Genomic DNA, 20,765 nt, shown 5'->3' with positions numbered 1-20,765 from the left:
GACACTGACCGCACTGACACTGAGGACACCGACACTAACCGCACTGACACTGACCGCACTGACACTGAGGACACCGACACTGACCGCACTGACACTGACCGCACTGACACTGACGGCACCGACACTAACCGCACTGACACTGACCGCACCGACACTGAGGACACCGACACTGACCGCACTGACACTGACGGCACCGACACTAACCGCACTGACACTGACCGCACTGACACTGTCCGCACCGGCACTGCCCGCACCGACACTGCCCGCACCGACACGGTCCGCAGTGACACTGACCGCACTGACACTGACCGCACTGACACTGTCCGCACTGACAGTGACCGCACTGTCACTGACCGCAGTGACACTGAGGACACCGACACTGACCGCAGTGACACTGACCGCACCGACACTGACCGCAGTGACACTGACCGCACTGACACTGACCGCACTGACACTGTCCGCACTGACAGTGACCGCACTGTCACTGACCGCACCGACACTGACACCGACACTGACCGCACTGACACGGTCCGCACTGACACTGTCCGCACTGACACTGACCGCACTGACACTGACCGCACTGACACTGTCCGCACCGACACTGCCCGCACCGACACTGACCGCACCGACACTGTCCGCACCGACACTGACCGCACTGACACTGACCGCACCGACACTGCCCGCACTGACACTGCCCGCACCGACACTGACCGCACTGACACTGACCGCACCGACACTGCCCGCACCGACACTGCCCGCACCGACACGGTCCGCACTGACACTGACCGCACTGACACTGTCCGCACCGACACTGTCCGCACCGACACTGATCGCACTGACACTGACCGCACTGACACTGACCGCACTGACACTGTCCGCACCGACACTGTCCGCACCGACACAGATCGCACTGACACTGACCGCACCGACACTGACCGCAGTGACACTGACCGCGCTGACACTGTCCGCACCGACACTGACCGCACCGACACTGACCGCAGTGACACTGACCGCACTGACACTGACCGCACCGACACTGACCGCAACGACACTGACCACGACACTGTCCGCACCGACACTGACCGCACCGACACTGACCGCAGTGACACTGACCGCGCTGACACTGTCCGCACCGACACTGACCGCACCGACACTGACTGCACTGATACTGTCCGCACCGACACTGCCCGCACCGACACTGTCCGCACTGACACTGTCCGCACTGACACTGCCCGCACCGACACTGTCCGCACTGACACTGTCCGCACTGACACTGCCCGCACCGACACTGCCCGCACCGACACGGTCCGCACTGACACTGTCCGCACTGACACTGCCCGCACCGACACTGCCCGCACCGACACTGTCCGCACTGACACTGTCCGCACTGACACTTGCCGCACCGACACTGCCCGCACCGACACGGTCCGCACTGACACTGTCCGCACTGACACTGACCGCACCGACACTGACCGCAGTGACACTGACCGCACTGACACTGACCGCACCGACACTGACCGCAACGACACAGACCGCGGTGACACTGACCGCACTGACACTGACCGCACCGACACTGACCGCAACGACACTGACCGCGGTGACACTGACCGCACTGACACTGACCGCACCGACACTGACCGCAACGACACTGACCACAACGACACTGTCCGCACCGACACTGACCGCACCGACACTGACCGCAGTGACACTGACCGCGCTGACACTGTCCGCACCGACACTGACCGCACCGACACTGACTGCACCGACACTGTCCGCACTGACACTGCCCGCACCGACACTGCCCGCACTGACACTGCCCGCACTGACACTGACCGCACTGACACTGTCCGCACCGACACTGTCCGCACCGACACTGATCGCACTGACACTGACCGCACCGACACTGACCGCAGTGACACTGACCGCGCTGACACTGTCCGCACCGACACTGACCGCACTGACACTGTCCGCACTGACACTGACCACATCGACACCGACCGCACTGACACTGTCCACACTGACAATGACCGCACCAACACTGACCACGCTGACACTGACCGCACTGACACTGACCGCACCGACACTGACCACGCTGACACTGACCGCACTGACACTGACCACGCTGACACTGACTGAAGCGACACTGACCGCACTGACATTGACCGCACTGTCACTGACCGCACTGGCACTGACCGCACTGACACTGACCACACTAACACTGACCGCACTGTCACTGGCCTCACTGACACTGTCCGCACTGACACTGACCGCACTGACACTGACCGCACTGACACTGACCGCACTGGCACTGACCGCACTGACACTGCCCACACCAACACTGACCGCACTGTCACTGGCCTCACTGACACTGTCCGCACTGACACTGATCGCACTGTCACTGGCCACACTGACACTGGCCACACTGACACTGACCGCACTGACACTGACCGCACTGACACTGACCACAGTGACACTGACCGCACTGTCACTGGCCTCACTGACACTGACCGCACTGACACTGATCGCACTGTCACTGGCCACACTGACACTGGCCACACTGACACTGACCGCACTGACACTGACCGCACTGACACTGACCACAGTGACACTGACCGCACTGTCACTGGCCTCACTGACACTGACCGCACTGACACTGACCGCACTGACACTGACTGCACCGACACTGACCACAACGACACTGACCACAACAACACTGACCGCACCGACACTGACCGCACTGACACTGACTGCACCGACACTGACCACAACGACACTGACCACAACGACACTGACCGCACTGACACTGGCCGCACTGACACTGACCGCACTGACACTGGCCACACTGACACTGGCCACACTGACACTGACCGCACTGACACTGACCACAGTGACACTGACCGCACTGTCACTGGCCTCACTGACACTGACCGCACTGACACTGACCGCACCGACACTGACCACAACGACACTGACCGCAACGACACTGACCGCACCGACACTGACCGCACCGACACTGACTGCACCGACACTGACCGCACCGACACTGACCGCACCGACACTGACTGCACCGACACTGACCACAACGACACTGACCGCACTGACACTGACCACAACGACACTGACCGCACCGGCACTGACCGCACTGACACTGACCACAACGACACTGACCGCAACGACACTGACCGCACCGACACTGACCGCACCGACACTGACTGCACCGACACTGACCGCACCGACACTGACCGCACTGACACTGACTGCACCGACACTGACCACAACGACACTGACCGCACTGACACTGACCACAACGACACTGACCGCACCGGCACTGACCGCACTGACACTGACCACAACGACACTGACCACAACGACACTGACCGCACTGACACTGGCCGCACTGACACTGCCCGCACCGACACTGCCCGCACCGACACTGACCGCACCGACACTGCCCGCACCGACACTGGCCGCACCGACACTGCCCGCACCGACACTGACCGCACTGACACTGACCGCACCGACACTGGCCGCACCGACACTGCCCGCACTGACACTGACCGCACCGACACTGCCCGCACCGACACTGCCCGCACCGACACTGACCGCACTGACACTGACCGCACTGACACTGCCCGCACCGACACGGTCCGCACCGACACGGTCCGCACTGACACTGACCGCACTGACACTGTCCGCACCGACACTGGCCGCACTGACACTGACCGCACTGACACTGTCCGCACCGACACTGCCCGCACCGACACTGCCCGCACCGACACTGACCGCACTGACACTGACCGCACTGACACTGCCCGCACCGACACTGCCCGCACCGACACGGTCCGCACTGACACTGACCGCACTGACACTGTCCGCACCGACACTGTCCGCACCGACACTGATCGCACTGACACTGACCGCACTGACACTGACCGCACTGACACTGTCCGCACCGACACTGTCCGCACCGACACAGATCGCACTGACACTGACCGCACCGACACTGACCGCAGTGACACTGACCGCGCTGACACTGTCCGCACCGACACTGACCGCACCGACACTGACCGCAGTGACACTGACCGCACTGACACTGACCGCACCGACACTGACCGCAACGACACTGACCACAACGACACTGTCCGCACCGACACTGACCGCACCGACACTGACCGCAGTGACACTGACCGCGCTGACACTGTCCGCACCGACACTGACCGCACCGACACTGACTGCACTGATACTGTCCGCACCGACACTGCCCGCACCGACACTGTCCGCACTGACACTGTCCGCACTGACACTGCCCGCACCGACACTGTCCGCACTGACACTGTCCGCACTGACACTGCCCGCACCGACACTGCCCGCACCGACACGGTCCGCACTGACACTGTCCGCACTGACACTGCCCGCGCTGACACTGTCCGCACTGACACTGTCCGCACTGACACTGCCCGCGCCGACACTGCCCGCACCGACACTGTCCGCACTGACACTGTCCGCACTGACACTGTCCGCACTGACACTGTCCGCACTGACACTGCCCGCGCCGACACTGCCCGCACCGACACTGTCCGCACTGACACTGTCCGCACTGACACTGTCCGCACCGACATTGACCGCACCGACACTGACCGCAGTGACACTGACCGCGCTGACACTGTCCGCACCAACACTGACCGCACCGACACTGACCGCAGTGACACTGACCGCACTGACACTGACCGCAACGACACTGACCGCAACGACACAGACCGCGGTGACACTGACCGCACTGACCCTGACCGCACCGACACTGACCGCAACGACACTGACCACAACGACACTGTCCGCACCGACACTGACCGCACCGACACTGACCGCAGTGACACTGACCGCGCTGACACTGTCCGCACCGACACTGACCGCACCGACACTGACTGCACTGACACTGTCCGCACTGACACTGCCCGCACCGACACTGCCCGCACCGACACTGTCCGCACTGACACTGCCCGCACTGACACTGACCGCACTGACACTGTCCGCACCGACACTGTCCGCACCGACACTGACTGCACTGACACTGACCGCACTGACACTGTCCGCACTGACACTGCCCGCACCGACACTGCCCGCACCGACACTGTCCGCACTGACACTGCCCGCACTGACACTGACCGCACTGACACTGTCCGCACCGACACTGTCCGCACCGACACTGATCGCACTGACACTGACCGCACCGACACTGACCGCAGTGACACTGACCGCGCTGACACTGTCCGCACCGACACCGACCGCACTGACACTGTCCGCACTGACACTGTCCGCACCGACACTGCCCGCACGGACACGGTCCGCACTGACACTGTCCGCACTGACACTGACCGCACTGACACTGACCGCACTGACACTGTCCGCACCGACACTGTCCGCACCGACACTGACCGCACTGACACTGACCACAACGACACTGACCACAACGACACTGACCGCACTGACACTGGCCGCACTGACACTGTCCGCACCGACACTGACCGCACTGACACTGTCCGCACTGACACTGTCCGCACCGACACTGCCCGCACCGACACGGTCCGCACTGACACTGTCCGCACTGACACTGCCCGCACTGACACTGACCGCACCGACACTGACCGCAGTGACACTGACCGCACTGACACTGACCGCACCGACACTGACCGCACTGACACTGTCCGCACCGACACTGTCCGCACCGACACTGATCGCACTGACACTGACCGCACCGACACTGACCGCAGTGACACTGACCGCGCTGACACTGTCCGCACCGACACTGACCGCACTGACACTGTCCGCACTGACACTGTCCGCACCGACACTGCCCGCACCGACACTGCCCGCACCGACACTAACCGCGCTGACACTGACCGCGCTGACACTGACCACATCGACACCGACCGCACTGACACTGTCCACACTGACAATGACCGCACCGACACTGACCGCACCGACACTGACCGCACTGACACTGACCGCACTGACACTGACCGCACTGACACTGACCGCACTGACACTGCCCACACCAACACTGACCGCACTGTCACTGGCCTCACTGACACTGTCCGCACTGACACTGATCGCACTGTCACTGGCCACACTGACACTGGCCACACTGACACTGACCGCACTGACACTGACCGCACTGACACTGACCACAGTGACACTGACCGCACTGTCACTGGCCTCACTGACACTGACCGCACTGACACTGACCGCACTGACACTGACTGCACCGACACTGACCACAACGACACTGACCACAACAACACTGACCGCACCGACACTGACCGCACTGACACTGACTGCACCGACACTGACCACAACGACACTGACCACAACGACACTGACCGCACTGACACTGGCCGCACTGACACTGACCGCACTGACACTGGCCACACTGACACTGGCCACACTGACACTGACCGCACTGACACTGACCACAGTGACACTGACCGCACTGTCACTGGCCTCACTGACACTGACCGCACTGACACTGACCGCACCGACACTGACCACAACGACACTGACCGCAACGACACTGACCGCACCGACACTGACCGCACCGACACTGACTGCACCGACACTGACCGCACCGACACTGACCGCACTGACACTGACTGCACCGACACTGACCACAACGACACTGACCGCACTGACACTGACCACAACGACACTGACCGCACCGGCACTGACCGCACTGACACTGACCACAACGACACTGACCACAACGACACTGACCGCACTGACACTGGCCGCACTGACACTGCCCGCACCGACACTGCCCGCACCGACACTGACCGCACCGACACTGCCCGCACCGACACTGGCCGCACCGACACTGCCCGCACCGACACTGACCGCACTGACACTGACCGCACCGACACTGGCCGCACCGACACTGCCCGCACTGACACTGACCGCACCGACACTGCCCGCACCGACACTGCCCGCACCGACACTGACCGCACTGACACTGACCGCACTGACACTGCCCGCACCGACACGGTCCGCACCGACACGGTCCGCACTGACACTGACCGCACTGACACTGTCCGCACCGACACTGGCCGCACTGACACTGACCGCACTGACACTGTCCGCACCGACACTGCCCGCACCGACACTGCCCGCACCGACACTGACCGCACTGACACTGACCGCACTGACACTGCCCGCACCGACACTGCCCGCACCGACACGGTCCGCACTGACACTGACCGCACTGACACTGTCCGCACCGACACTGTCCGCACCGACACTGATCGCACTGACACTGACCGCACTGACACTGACCGCACTGACACTGTCCGCACCGACACTGTCCGCACCGACACAGATCGCACTGACACTGACCGCACCGACACTGACCGCAGTGACACTGACCGCGCTGACACTGTCCGCACCGACACTGACCGCACCGACACTGACCGCAGTGACACTGACCGCACTGACACTGACCGCACCGACACTGACCGCAACGACACTGACCACAACGACACTGTCCGCACCGACACTGACCGCACCGACACTGACCGCAGTGACACTGACCGCGCTGACACTGTCCGCACCGACACTGACCGCACCGACACTGACTGCACTGATACTGTCCGCACCGACACTGCCCGCACCGACACTGTCCGCACTGACACTGTCCGCACTGACACTGCCCGCACCGACACTGCCCGCACCGACACGGTCCGCACTGACACTGTCCGCACTGACACTGCCCGCGCCGACACTGCCCGCACCGACACTGTCCGCACTGACACTGTCCGCACTGACACTGTCCGCACCGACATTGACCGCACCGACACTGACCGCAGTGACACTGACCGCGCTGACACTGTCCGCACCAACACTGACCGCACCGACACTGACCGCAGTGACACTGACCGCACTGACACTGACCGCACCGACACTGACCGCAACGACACAGACCGCGGTGACACTGACCGCACTGACCCTGACCGCACCGACACTGACCGCAACGACACTGACCACAACGACACTGTCCGCACCGACACTGACCGCACCGACACTGACCGCAGTGACACTGACCGCGCTGACACTGTCCGCACCGACACTGACCGCACCGACACTGACTGCACTGACACTGTCCGCACTGACACTGCCCGCACCGACACTGCCCGCACCGACACTGTCCGCACTGACACTGCCCGCACTGACACTGACCGCACTGACACTGTCCGCACCGACACTGTCCGCACCGACACTGACTGCACTGACACTGTCCGCACTGACACTGCCCGCACCGACACTGCCCGCACCGACACTGTCCGCACTGACACTGCCCGCACTGACACTGACCGCACTGACACTGTCCGCACCGACACTGTCCGCACCGACACTGATCGCACTGACACTGACCGCACCGACACTGACCGCAGTGACACTGACCGCGCTGACACTGTCCGCACCGACACTGACCGCACTGACACTGTCCGCACTGACACTGTCCGCACCGACACTGCCCGCACGGACACGGTCCGCACTGACACTGTCCGCACTGACACTGACCGCACTGACACTGACCGCACTGACACTGTCCGCACCGACACTGTCCGCACCGACACTGACCGCACTGACACTGACCACAACGACACTGACCACAACGACACTGACCGCACTGACACTGGCCGCACTGACACTGACCGCACTGACACTGACCGCACCGACACTGACCACAACGACACTGACCGCACCGACACTGACCTCTGTCCACATTCCTGGTTATTTGTGGTTTTGTGTTTTGATATTTTATGAATATTTTTTCTCCTTGTATTTGAAGGTTGATTGTGTCAGCCACAGATCGAGGGTCTCCGAGGCTGGTGGGCACTGCCACACTCACCGTTATCGTTCTGGATCTGAATGACAACAGCCCCACCATCCCATTACCAAAGCTGGTGCGAGTTCCAGAGAGTGAGTGACCATCCCCTCTCTACCTCAACACACTCACACTTCCATGCTTACATGCTCACTCCAACATTCATGCTCACACTCACACTTCCACGCTTACTCAATCCCTCTCCAACTTTCCTGTTTAGACACAATCTCTAACTAAACTTTTACTCCTCCACTATAATTCCTCGTTTACATACCTGATTTGGGTGAGAATTTGGAGGTATTAAGACCATAAGACCATAAGACATAGGAGTGGAAGTAAGGCCATTCGGCCCATCAAGTCCACTCCGCCATTTAAATCATGGCTGATGGGCATTTCAACATCACTTCCCTGCACTCTCCCCATAGCCCTTGATACCTTCTGAGATCAAGAACTTGTCGATCTCTGCCTTCAAGGCATCCAACATCCCGGCCTCCACTGCACTCCGTGGCAATGAATCCACAAGCCCACCACTCTCTGGCTGAAGAAATGTTGTCTCATTTCCATTTTAAATTTACCCCCTCTAATCCTAAGGCTGTGCCCACGGGTCCTAGTCTCCCTGCCTAATGGAAACAACTTCCTAGTGTCCACCCCTTCTAAACCATACATTATCTTGTAAGTTTCTATTAGATCTCCCCTCAACCTTCTAAACTCTAATGAGTACAATCCCAGGATCCTAAGCCGTTCATCATATATTAAACCTACCATTCCAGGGATCGTCCGTGTGAATCTCCGCTGGGCACGCTCCAGGGCTAGTATGTCCTTTCTGAGGTGTGGGGCCCAAAATTGGACACAGTATTCTCAATGGGGCCTAACTAGAGCTTTAAAAAGCCTCAGAAGCACATCGCTGCTTTTATATTCCAACCCTCTTGAGATAAACGACAACATTACATTCGCTTTCTTAATTACAGACTCTACCTGCAAGTTAACCTTCAGAGAATCCTGGACCAACACTCCCAGATCCCTTTGTACTTCTGCTTTACGAATTTTCTCACCATTTAGAAAATAGTCCATGCCTGTATTATTTTTTCAAAGTGCAAAACCTCACATTTACTCACGTTGAATTTCATCAGCCATTTCCTGGACCACTCTCCTAAACTGTCTAAATCTTTCTGCAGCTTCCCCACCTCCGCAGTACTATCTGCCTGTCCACCTATCTTCGTATCATCGGCAAACTTTGCCAGAATGCCCCCAGTCCCTTCATCCAAATCATTAATATATATAATATATGAACAGCTGCGGCCCCAACACTGAACCCTGTGGGACACCAATCGTCACTGGTTGCCATTCGGAAAAAGAGCCTTTTATCCCAACTCTCTGCCTTCTGTCAGACAGCCAATCCTCAATCCAAGCCAGTAGCTCACCTCGAACACCATGGGCCCTCACCTTACTCAGCAGCCTCCCGTGAGGCACCGTATCAAAGGCCTTTTGGAAGTCTAGATAGATAACATTTGCTGGGTTTCCCTGGTCTAACATACTTGTTACCTCCTCAAAGAATTCTCACAGGTTTGTCAGGCATGACCTCCCCTTACTAAATCCATGCTGACTTGTTCTAATCTGACCCTGCACTTCCAGGAATTTAGAAATCTCATCCTTGACAATGGATTCTAGAATTTTACCAACTACCGAGGTTAGGCTAATCGGCCTATAATTTTCCATCCTTTGCCATGATCCTTTCTTAAACAGGGGGGTTACAACAGCGATTTTCCAATCATCTGGGACTTACCCTGACTCCAGTGACTTTTGAAAGATTATGACCAAAGCCTCTGCTATTTCCTCAGCCACCTCCCTCAGAACTCTAGGATGTAGCCCATCAGGGCCAGGAGATTTATCAATTTTTAGTTCTTTTAGCTTTTCTAGCACTTTCTCTTTTGTAATGCCTATCATACTCAACTCTGCACCCTGGCTCTCCCTAATTGTTGGCATACTACTCATGTCTTCCACTGTGAAGACTGACGCAAAGTACTTATTAAATTCTTCAGCTATTTCCTTATCTCCCACCACTAGCCTTCCAGCATCAGTTTGGAGCGGCCCAGTGTCTACTTCTGCCTCTCGTTTGTTTCTTACGTATTGAAAGAAGCTTTTACGATCATTTCTAATATTACTAGCTAGCCCACCTTCATATATGATCCTCTCCTTCCTTATTTCTCTCTTTATTATCCTCTGTTTGTTTTTGTAGTCTTCCCAATCTTCTGATTTCCCAGTGCCCTTGGCCACTTTATAGGCAGTCTCTTTTTCTTTGATATATTTCCTGACTTCCTTTGTCAGCCATGGCTGTCTAATCCCACCCTGGATAATCTTTCTTTTCTTTGGGATGAACCTCTGTACTGTGTCCTCAATTATACCCAGAAACTCCTGCCATTGTTGGTCGACTGTCTTCCCTGCTAGGCTCTGCTTCCAGTCGATTTTCATCAATTCCTCTCTCATGCCCCTGTAATTACCTTTATTTAACTGTAACACCATTACATCCGATTTTGCCTTCTCTCTTTCAAACTGCAGACTGAACTCTACCATATTATGATTGCTGCCTCCTAAGTGTTCCCTTACTTTAAGGTCTTTTATAAAGTCTGGCTCATTACATAGCACTAAGTCCAGAATAGCCTGTTCCCTTGTGGGCTCCATCACAAGCTGTTTCAAAAAGTCATCCTGCAAACATTCCATGAATGCTCTTTCTTTGGATCCACCAGCAACATTATTCACCCAATCCACCTGCATATTGAAGTCCCCCATGATCACCGTGACCTTGCCTTTCTGACATGCCCTATTTATTTCTCGGTGCGTCTTGCACCCCTGGTCCTGATCACTGTTAGGAGGTCTGTACATAACTCCCATTATAGTTTTTTTGCCTTTGTGGTTCCTCAATTCCACCCGCACAGACTCCACATCCTCTGACCCTAAGCCATTCGGTGCCGTAGATTTAATTCCATTCTTAACTAACATGGTAAACCCCACCCCCTCTGCCCACCTCCCTGTCTTTTTGATATGTTGTGAATCCTTGGATGTTTAACTGCCAGTCCTGAGCTCCCTGCAACCCTGTCTCTGTGATGCCTACCACATCATAATCATTCAAGAGGATTTGTGCTGTTAATTCATCTACTTTGTTGCGAATACTACGAGCATTTAGATGAAGTGCCTTAATGCTAGCTTTCTTATAATTATGAGAGAGGTTGGAAATCCCAAGATGTCTTAAGTTATCCTTCCTTTTTGCTGTATTCCTAGTCTGCCTCGAGTTTAAATCCACCTGTACACATGCTATCCTGTTGCTTATCTTTCCATTTAACTCCATACTCCCTGTCTCTTTCACTTTCCCTTCCCCCCCCGACTCACGAGTTTAAAGCCCTACTGACCACCCTATTTATCCTTTTCGCTGGAACACTGGTTCCAGATCGGTTCAGGTGGAGACCGTCCCAACGGTACAGATCCTCCCGGTTCCAAAACTGATGCCAATGCCCCATGAAATGAAATCCCTCTTTCCCACACCAATCCCTTAGCCACATGTTTACTTCCCTAACTTTCTTTTCCCTATACCAATTGGCACGTGGCTCAGGCAGTAATCCGGAGATTACGACCCTTGAGGACCTGTACTTCAATTTCTTTCCTAGTGCTTCATAATCCCTGAACTGGTCCTCTACCCTAGCTTTGCCGATGTTGTTAGTCCCAACGTGGAACACAACAACTGGATCCTCCCCCTCCCGCTCTAATATCCTTTCAACCCGGTTGGAGATGTATTGTTAGAAGGTTTGCAGATAACACCAAGATTGATGGAATAACGGACAGTGAAGAATGTTAACTGGAAATACAGCGAGGTCTTGGTCAACTGGTCCAACGGGCTGAGGAATGGTAAATGGAGTTTAATTTAGGTAAATTCAAGTTGTTGCATTTTGGTTGGTCAGCCCAGGACAGGACTTGAACAGTCAATGGTAGGGCCGTGGGAAGTGTTATAGAACAAGAGATCTAGGAGTACAGGTTCTTCGCTCCTTGAAAGTGGAATCACAAGTAGACAGGAGTGTGAAGAAGCATTGTCAGAACATTGGCTGTAGAAGTTGAGATGTTTTGTTGTAGCTGTACAAGATGTTGGTAAAGTCACATTTGAAATAATGTGTCCAGTTTGGTTGCCCTACTATAGAAGGGATGTTACTAAACTAAAAAGAATGCAGAAGGGAAGGCGATAGCCTCGTGGTATTATTGCTGGATTATTAATCCAGAAATCCAGACAATGTTCTGCGGACCTGGGTTGGAGCAGATGGTGGAATTTGCATTCAACTAAAAATCTGGAATTAAGAATCTAATGATGACCGTGAATCAAAATCCATCTGGTTCACTAATGTCCTTTACGGAAGAAAACTGCCATCCTTACCTGGTTTGGCCTACATGTGACTCCAGGCCCACAGCAATGTGGTTGACTCTGAACTGCACTCTGGGTAATTAGCGATGGACAATAAATGCTGCCTGGTCAGCGACATCCTCATCCGGGGAATGAATAAAGGAGAAAAAGTGAATAAAGAGAAGATTTAATGGGGTGCTACCTGATTGGAGGGTTTGAGTTGTAAGGAAGGATCGGGCACTCCTTTCACACAAGCATAGGAGTGATGTTTTAAAGGCTTATTAAATCATGAGGGGCAGAGATAAGGTAGATAGCCTACAGCTTTACCCTAGGGTAGGGTAAAACTAGAGGGAATAGGTTTAAGATGAGAGGCAGAGAGCGGTGAGTGTCTGGAATGGTCTGCTAACGGTGCCAGAGGAGGCGAGTACAATTTTATTATTGAAGAAACATTTGGTCAGGTACTTGGATGGGATGGGTATGGGGGTGGGGGGCAGAATATGGAGCAAACACAGACAAATGGGACTAGTTTAATTGTGAAAACTGGGCTGCATGGGTTGAAGGGCCTGTACCTGTGCTGTTGACTCCCACGACACTATAACTTATAAATCCTCATTCACACTGACACTTTCACACTTATACATTCTCTCTCACATTTACACACCCTCACTGACACCTTCACATTCATACATTCTCGCTGATATCTTCACTCTCAGTCATGCCTTCACATTGTCACTCATGTCTTCACCCTGAGGTTCAGTTTAAACAAACTTTTCTGACCAGATCATTCTTGAAGGAATGGAAGGATAAAATATAGAATGTCCCCTGAGTTTCGCTTTCCAGTGTTCTGGCACATCTGGCCAAATTGCAAATTATAGTTGTCTCTGGAGTCTTGTCAGACACAGCATGCTCAGGAGATAGAGTGTCAGTAAGTATTTCGTCCTACAGAAACAGGAGCTTTCACCCTAAACTTATCTAAAGTGTTCTTTTCAGAAATGGGAGTGATCTAGCTCAGCATCCATCCATAGAGTTCTATCCACCCCCATCAATTCTAGAGGAAATAACCCTCTCCACCCGCAGAGCAGGCAGTTATCACATTGAGGAAAACTTGTTGCAAAAAACTCCAATGCCCACAGTGACCTTTCAATAACCTCTTTTAATAAGCCAGTCCAAACATTTCTTAAAATTTAAATCCTTCAAAACTGTAGCCTTCTGAGAAAAATTAAACACAAGTTGCGTTTGTAGCAGCACGTTCATCTACAAAGACACCACATGATCCAAGATATTGACAAATTCACCTCGTGAAGAAAGAAATGTTTTTATTGGATAGAGGTAGTAGGAGCTACTGATGCTGGAGAACCTGAGCTAACACGGTGTGAAGTTGGATGAACACAGCAGGTCAAGCAGCATCAGAGGAGCAGGAAAGCTTGACGTTTCAGGTCGGGACGCTTCTTCAGAAATGGGGGAGGGGAAGGGGGTTCTGAAATAAATAGGAAGATGGGGGGAGGCAGATAGAAGATGGATAAAGGAGAAGATAGGGTGAGAGGAGACAGACACGTCAAAGAGGAGGGTGAGAGCCAGTGTAGGTGAATGTAGGCGGGGAGTTGAGGGGGGAATAGGTCAGTCCAGGGAGGACAGACAGGTCAAGGAGGCGGGATGAGGTTAGTGGGTAGGAGATGGGGGTGGGATTTGGGGTGGGAGGAATGGTTAGGGAGGCAGGGACACGCTGGGCTGGTTTTGGCATGTGGTCGGGGGAGGGGAGATTTTGAAGCTTGTGAAGTCCACATTGATACCCTTGGGCTGCAGGGTTCACAAACGAAATATGAGATGCTGTTCCTGCATCTTTCGGGTGGCATCATCGTGGCAATGCAGGAGGCCCAGGACGATCATGTCGTCCGAGGAGTGGGGGGGGCGCGGCGGAATTGAAATAGTTCACAACTGGGAGATGTAATTGTTTATTGTGAACCAAGTGTAGGTGTTCTGCAAAGTGGTCCCCAAGCCTCTGTTTGGCTTCGCTGATGTACAGCAGATACAGTATATCACATTAACAGATGTGCAGGTGAACATCCTTTTGATGTGAAAAGTCTTCTTAGGGCCTGGGATGAGGGTGAGGTGGGAGATATAGGGGCAGGTGTAGCACTTCCTGCGGTTGCAGGGAAAAGTGACAAGGTAGTGGGGCTGGAGGGGAGTGTGGAGCAGACAAGGGATACCCTCATCCACTTATCCAAACTCGTCCTCGCCCTCAACAACTTCTCTTTAATTCCTCCCACTTCCTACAGACAAAGGGGGTGGCCATGGGTACCCGCATGGGCCCAAGCTATGCCTGCCTCTTTGTAGGTTACGTGGAACAATCCCTCTTCCGCACCTACACTGGCCCTAAACCCCACATCTTCCTCCGTTACAGTGGTAACTGTATCGGCGCCACCTCTTGCTCCCAAGAGGAGCTCGAACAGTTCATCCACTTCACCAACATCTTCCACCCCAACCTCAAGTTCACTGGACCATCTCCAACACATGCCTCCCCTTCCTGGATCTCTCTGTTTCCATCTCTGGCAACCACCTACAAACCAATATCCATTTCTAGCCCACCGACTCCCACAGCTACTGAGAATACACCTCCTCCTACCCACCTTCCTGCAAAAAGGCCATCCCCTATTCCCAATTCCTTCGCCTCCAACCCCATCTGCTCCCGAGATGAGGCATTCCACTCCCGAACATCTCAGATGTCCTCTTTTCCCAAAAACCGCAACTTCCCCCCCGCAGTGGTCGAGAACGACCTCGACCGTGTCTCCCACATTTCTCGCAACTCATCCCTTACACCTCCATCCGCAATAATAACCAAAACAATGGATGTGAGTTTGCTCGCTGAGCTGGAAGGTTCGTTTTCAGACGTTTTGTCACCTTTTTTTTTATTTGAAAAAATATACTTTATTCATAGAATGTACAAAAAATAAAACATTTATACACCTACCCAGTCATGCAAGCCACTCCGGGTTACCCGGGGGTACGTACACCAACTAAAGGGAAAAAAAAAACAGAGAAAAAAAAAACAACGCAAAGAAACCGCCCCGGCAGTCGTCACCCCGCACAGTCCCAGTTGGCCCCCTGACCAGTTGGGGAAGGCGCCAGCTGGGCCCAGTTACCAGATAGGATTCTTTTCCCTTTTCTGGACGAGGGGGTTCATACGGTGGTCTTTCCCCACCGCACCTTGGCGGCGGCTGCCCCAAGCTTTAGCGCGTCCCTCAGCACGTAGCCCTGGACCTTGGAGTGCGCCAGTCTGCAACATTCGGTCGGGGTCAGTTCTTTCAGCTGGCAGACCAGCAAGTTGCGGGCAGACCAAAGAGCGTCTTTCACCGCATTGATGGTCCTCCAGGCGCAGTTGATGTTGGTCTCGGTGTGCGTCCCCGGAAACAGCCCGTACAGCATGGAGTCCCGCGTCACGGAGCTGCTCGGGACGAACCTCGACAAATACCACTGCATCCCCCTCCAGACCTCCTGCGCATAGGCACACTCCAGAAGGAGGTGATCAACAGTCTCGTTCCCCCCGCAGCCACCTCGAGGGCAGCGTGCGGTGGCGCAGAGATTCCGGGCATGCATAAAGGATCTCACTGGCAGAGTCCCTCTCACCGCCAGCCAAGCAATGTCCTTGTGCTTGTTTGAAAGTTCTGGCGATGAGGCATTCTGCCAAACGACTTTGGCAGTCTGCGTGGGGAACCACACGACGGGATCCACCCTCTCCTTTTCCTGAAGGGTCCCGAGGATACTACGTGCTGACCACTGCCTGACGGCCTTGTGGTCAAAGGTGTTTCCTTTCAAAAATTTCTCCACGAAGGACAGGTGGTACGGAACGGTCCAACTACTCGGAGCGTTCCGCGGCAACGAGGCCAGGCCCATCCTTCGCAACACCGGGGACAGGTAGAACCTCAGTAAGTAGTGACACTTGGTGTTTGCGTACTGAGGATCTACGCACAGCTTGATGCAGCCACACACAAAGGTAGCCGTCAGGGCGAGGGAGGCGGTCGGTACGCCCTTTCCCCCATTTCCCAGGTCTTTGTACATGGTATCTCTGCGGACCCGGTCCATCCTCGACCCCCAAATGAAGTGGAAGATGGCCCGGGTGACCGCAGCAGCGCAGGTCCAGGTAATAGGCCAGGCCTGCACCACATACAACAGTACCGAAAGCCCCTCGCACCTGACAACCAGGTTCTTACCCGCGATGGAGAGGGACCGGAGCGTCCACCTGCCCAGCTTCTGCTTAAATTTGGAGATACGCTCCTCCCAAGTCTTAGTGCATGCCCCAGCTCCACCAAACCAAACACCCAGCACCTTCAGGTAGTCTGAACTGACGGTGAAGGGGATGAAGGAGCGGTCGTCCCAGTTCCCGAAGAACATGACCTCGCTCTTACCCCTATTGACTTTGGCACCCGAGGCCAGTTCAAACTGGCCGCAGATGTCCAACAGCCTACTCACCGACCGACGATCGGTGCAGAAGACGGCGACATCGTCCATGTACAGGGAGGTCTTGACCTGAAGGCCTCCGCTGCCTGGGATAGTCACGCCCTTCAGGCTCACGTCCTTCCTGATGGAGGCGGCAAAGGGCTCCACACAGCACACGAACAAGGCAGGAGAGAGCGGGCAGCCCTGCCTGACTCCAGATCTAACAGGAAAACTGTCTGATTCCCACCCGTTGATCGAGACTGCGCTAACGATGTTGGCGTAGAGCAGCCGGATCCAATTGCGGATGCCCTCCCCGAACCCCAATTTGGAGAGGACGTCCCTCATGTAAGCATGAGAGACCCTGTCGAAGGCCTTCTCCTGGTCCAGGCTGACGAGGCAGGTGTCCACCCGCCTGTCCTGTACGTAGGCGATCGTATCCCTGATGAGCGCGAAGCTCTCAGCGATCGTCCTGCCCGGCACAGCACAGGTTTGGTCAGGGTGAATCACCGACTCCAGGACAGACCTGACCCAGTTGGCAATGACCTTGGCCAGGATTTTGTAGTCCACGTTCAAAAGTGAAATGGGACGCCAATTCTTAATTTCTTCCCTCTCCCCCTTCCTCTTGTAAATGAGGGTGATGATGCCCTTCCTCATGGACTTGCACATTTCCCCTGCCCGAAGCGCACTATCGTACACCTCCAGCAGGTCCTGGCCGACCAGGCCCCACAGAGCAGAATACAGCTCGACCGGTAAGCCATCACTTCCGGGAGTCCTATTCCTCTGCAAGGACTTGAGGGCTCTGGTCAGCTCGTCCAGGGATATCGGCCGGTCCAGCCACTCCCTCGTGCCGTCATCTAAGACCTCCGTGATAGACGACAGGAACGACTCAGAGGCCGTGCTGTCCGTGGGCTTCGTGTCGTACAGTCCGGCATAGAAGGATCTGCTGATCCTCAAAACGTCGGGCCGAGACGACGTCACCGAGCCGTCGTCCTCCTTCAGCCGGCTAAGCACAGAGCTCTCTTTGTGCACCTTCTGAAAGAAGAAACGCGAGCACGTCTCGTCCTGCTCCACAGAGCGGACCCTGGACCGGAAGATTATCCTGGAGGCCTCCGCGGCGAAGAGCGAGGCTTGCTGGCCCCTCACCTCGTGGAGGTCCTCCGTGACATCGACCCCCATCAACTGCAGAAGGAGCAGGTTCTGCACCCTTTTCTGGAGTCGCGACAGCTTTCCCCGCCTCTCTCTTGCCTCCTGAACACCCTTGAGGACAAAGAACCTCTTGATGTTCTCCTTCACCGTCTCCCACCAGTCGCCTGGAGACTCAAAGAGGGGTTTCACGGTCCTCCAACCGGTGTACTCCCTCTTAAGCTCCTCGACGTTCTCTGGGGTCAACAGAGTCGTGTTGAGCTTCCACGTCCCCTTGCCGGCCGGCTGGTCGTCCTGTAAGTGACAGTCGGCCAACAGGAGGCAGTGGTCAGAGAAGAACACCGGCTCGACACCAGTGGATCTGACCGAGAACGTCCGTGACACAAACAGGAAGTCTATCCTTGAGCGGATAGACCCGTCTGGCCGCGACCAGGTGTACCTCTGCTGCGCTCCGTCTGCAGGGGTGCTGAAGACGTCGAGCAGCTTGGCGTCCTTCACCGTGCCCATCAGGAATCTGGACGTGACGTCCAGTTGAATCCCCCCACCCGCTGTCCCCACGCCGGATCTTCCATCTGCATCAATGATGCAGTTGAAGTCTCCGCCTAGGATGACCGGCCTGGACGTAGCCAGCAGGGGTGGAAGCCGCTGCAGGACGGCCAACCGCTCACTCCGTACCGCTGGGGCGTACACGTTGATCAGCCTCAGGGGAGCGTTCCTGTAGGTGACGTCAGCCACCAGGAGGCGCCCCCCCCACCACCTCCTGAACTTGAGAGATGGCGAAGTTGTGCCCCCGCAGCAGAATAGCCAGGCCCGAGGAGCGACAGTCGTTACCCCCCGACCAGATCGAAGGCCCACAGGTCCAGGCGCCGGACCATTTCCCGTACCTGCCGAGGTGCGGTATCCCGCACTCCTGCAGAAACAGGAGGTCCGCCTTGATGGTGGTCAGGTAGGCCAATGTGGACACACATCTCGCGGTTGACTTGACGCTGCGCACATTAATGCTCGCAATTCGTACCCCCATTGTGGGCAGTGACCGCAGTACCCTCCCCAAGTCCAAGGTCCAGCCCCTCCATCTGTCCCTTCATGCCCATTGCCCGGGCTAACTGCTGGACGCTCTCCGGGCTCAGGAAACTGTCCGTGCTGCCTTCCGGGTGGCATCCCCCCGTCAGGGGTGCGGAGGCAGGAGGGTCCGGCTCCGGATCAGGCTGGGGACGTGCTGTTTCCTCCTTCCCGCCTGGAAGTTCCGGAGGGCCCTCCAGTGCCGCAGCAGCACTTGACTGGGTGTCGGAGGGAGCCTCAGGACGCCTCCCGTCACCTGGAAGCGGGGTGCTGCTTTCCTTCCCCCTCGAGACCTTTAATTTCTGCTTCGGGTGGGCCCTCTCCGAATCCTCCTCGTCAGAGGAGCTCCTATAGCCCCCCTGTAGCTGTCTCTTCCCTCCTGATTGTTGCGGTTCCTGGGCCCGTCGACGCACCTTCCTCCTCGCTTTCCGGACTGTAGTCCACTCCCCTGGGTCGCCTGTCACCGCCTCCATTGGCTCCGGGTTGTCGGGGGGGGATCGGAGCCTGCAGGGGTGCTTTGCTGGCCTCGGGCCCATCCTGCAGGGCTGGGCCCTCCTGCACGGCCTGGCCCTCCTGCACATTAGTGGGGTCCTTGCTGGGCCCTGGTGCCTTCCTCTCCTCCGGGGGGGCTGGCCCCGCATTTCCCCTGCCGGCGACCTGGGCGTAGGTGGTACCCCGCCGCGGGCATGCCCTATAGAAGTGGCCCGCTTCCCCGCAAAGGTTGCAGCTTCTCTCTCGTGGGCAATCCTTTGCAAGGTGTCCCTCCTCCCTGCAGTTCCTGCAGATGGTGGCTTTGCAGTCGGCCGCCATGTGACCTGACCTACCACAGGCATGGCAGACTTTAGGTTGCCCTGCATAGGTCAGGTAGCCCCT

At 56.1% G+C, this 20,765-nt stretch overlaps 1 protein-coding gene across 2 annotated transcripts in view; it reads left to right on the top strand.

The window, feature by feature from the left end:
* LOC125453604 (protocadherin-16-like) overlaps nt 1-20,765 on the top strand; it is a 344,257-nt gene that overhangs the window by 313,484 nt on the left and 10,008 nt on the right. For both annotated transcript variants that reach the window (XM_059646911.1, XM_059646910.1), the window contains one exon: nt 8,840-8,970. In XM_059646911.1, coding sequence (XP_059502894.1) covers nt 8,840-8,970 — 131 coding nt within the window. The remainder of the gene's footprint in view (nt 1-8,839; nt 8,971-20,765) is intronic.

This window comes from Stegostoma tigrinum, chromosome 6, assembly GCF_030684315.1.
Source record: "Stegostoma tigrinum isolate sSteTig4 chromosome 6, sSteTig4.hap1, whole genome shotgun sequence".
Classification (NCBI taxonomy): Eukaryota; Metazoa; Chordata; class Chondrichthyes; order Orectolobiformes; family Stegostomatidae; genus Stegostoma; species Stegostoma tigrinum.
This window is presented reverse-complemented; position numbering and strand designations above follow the sequence as displayed.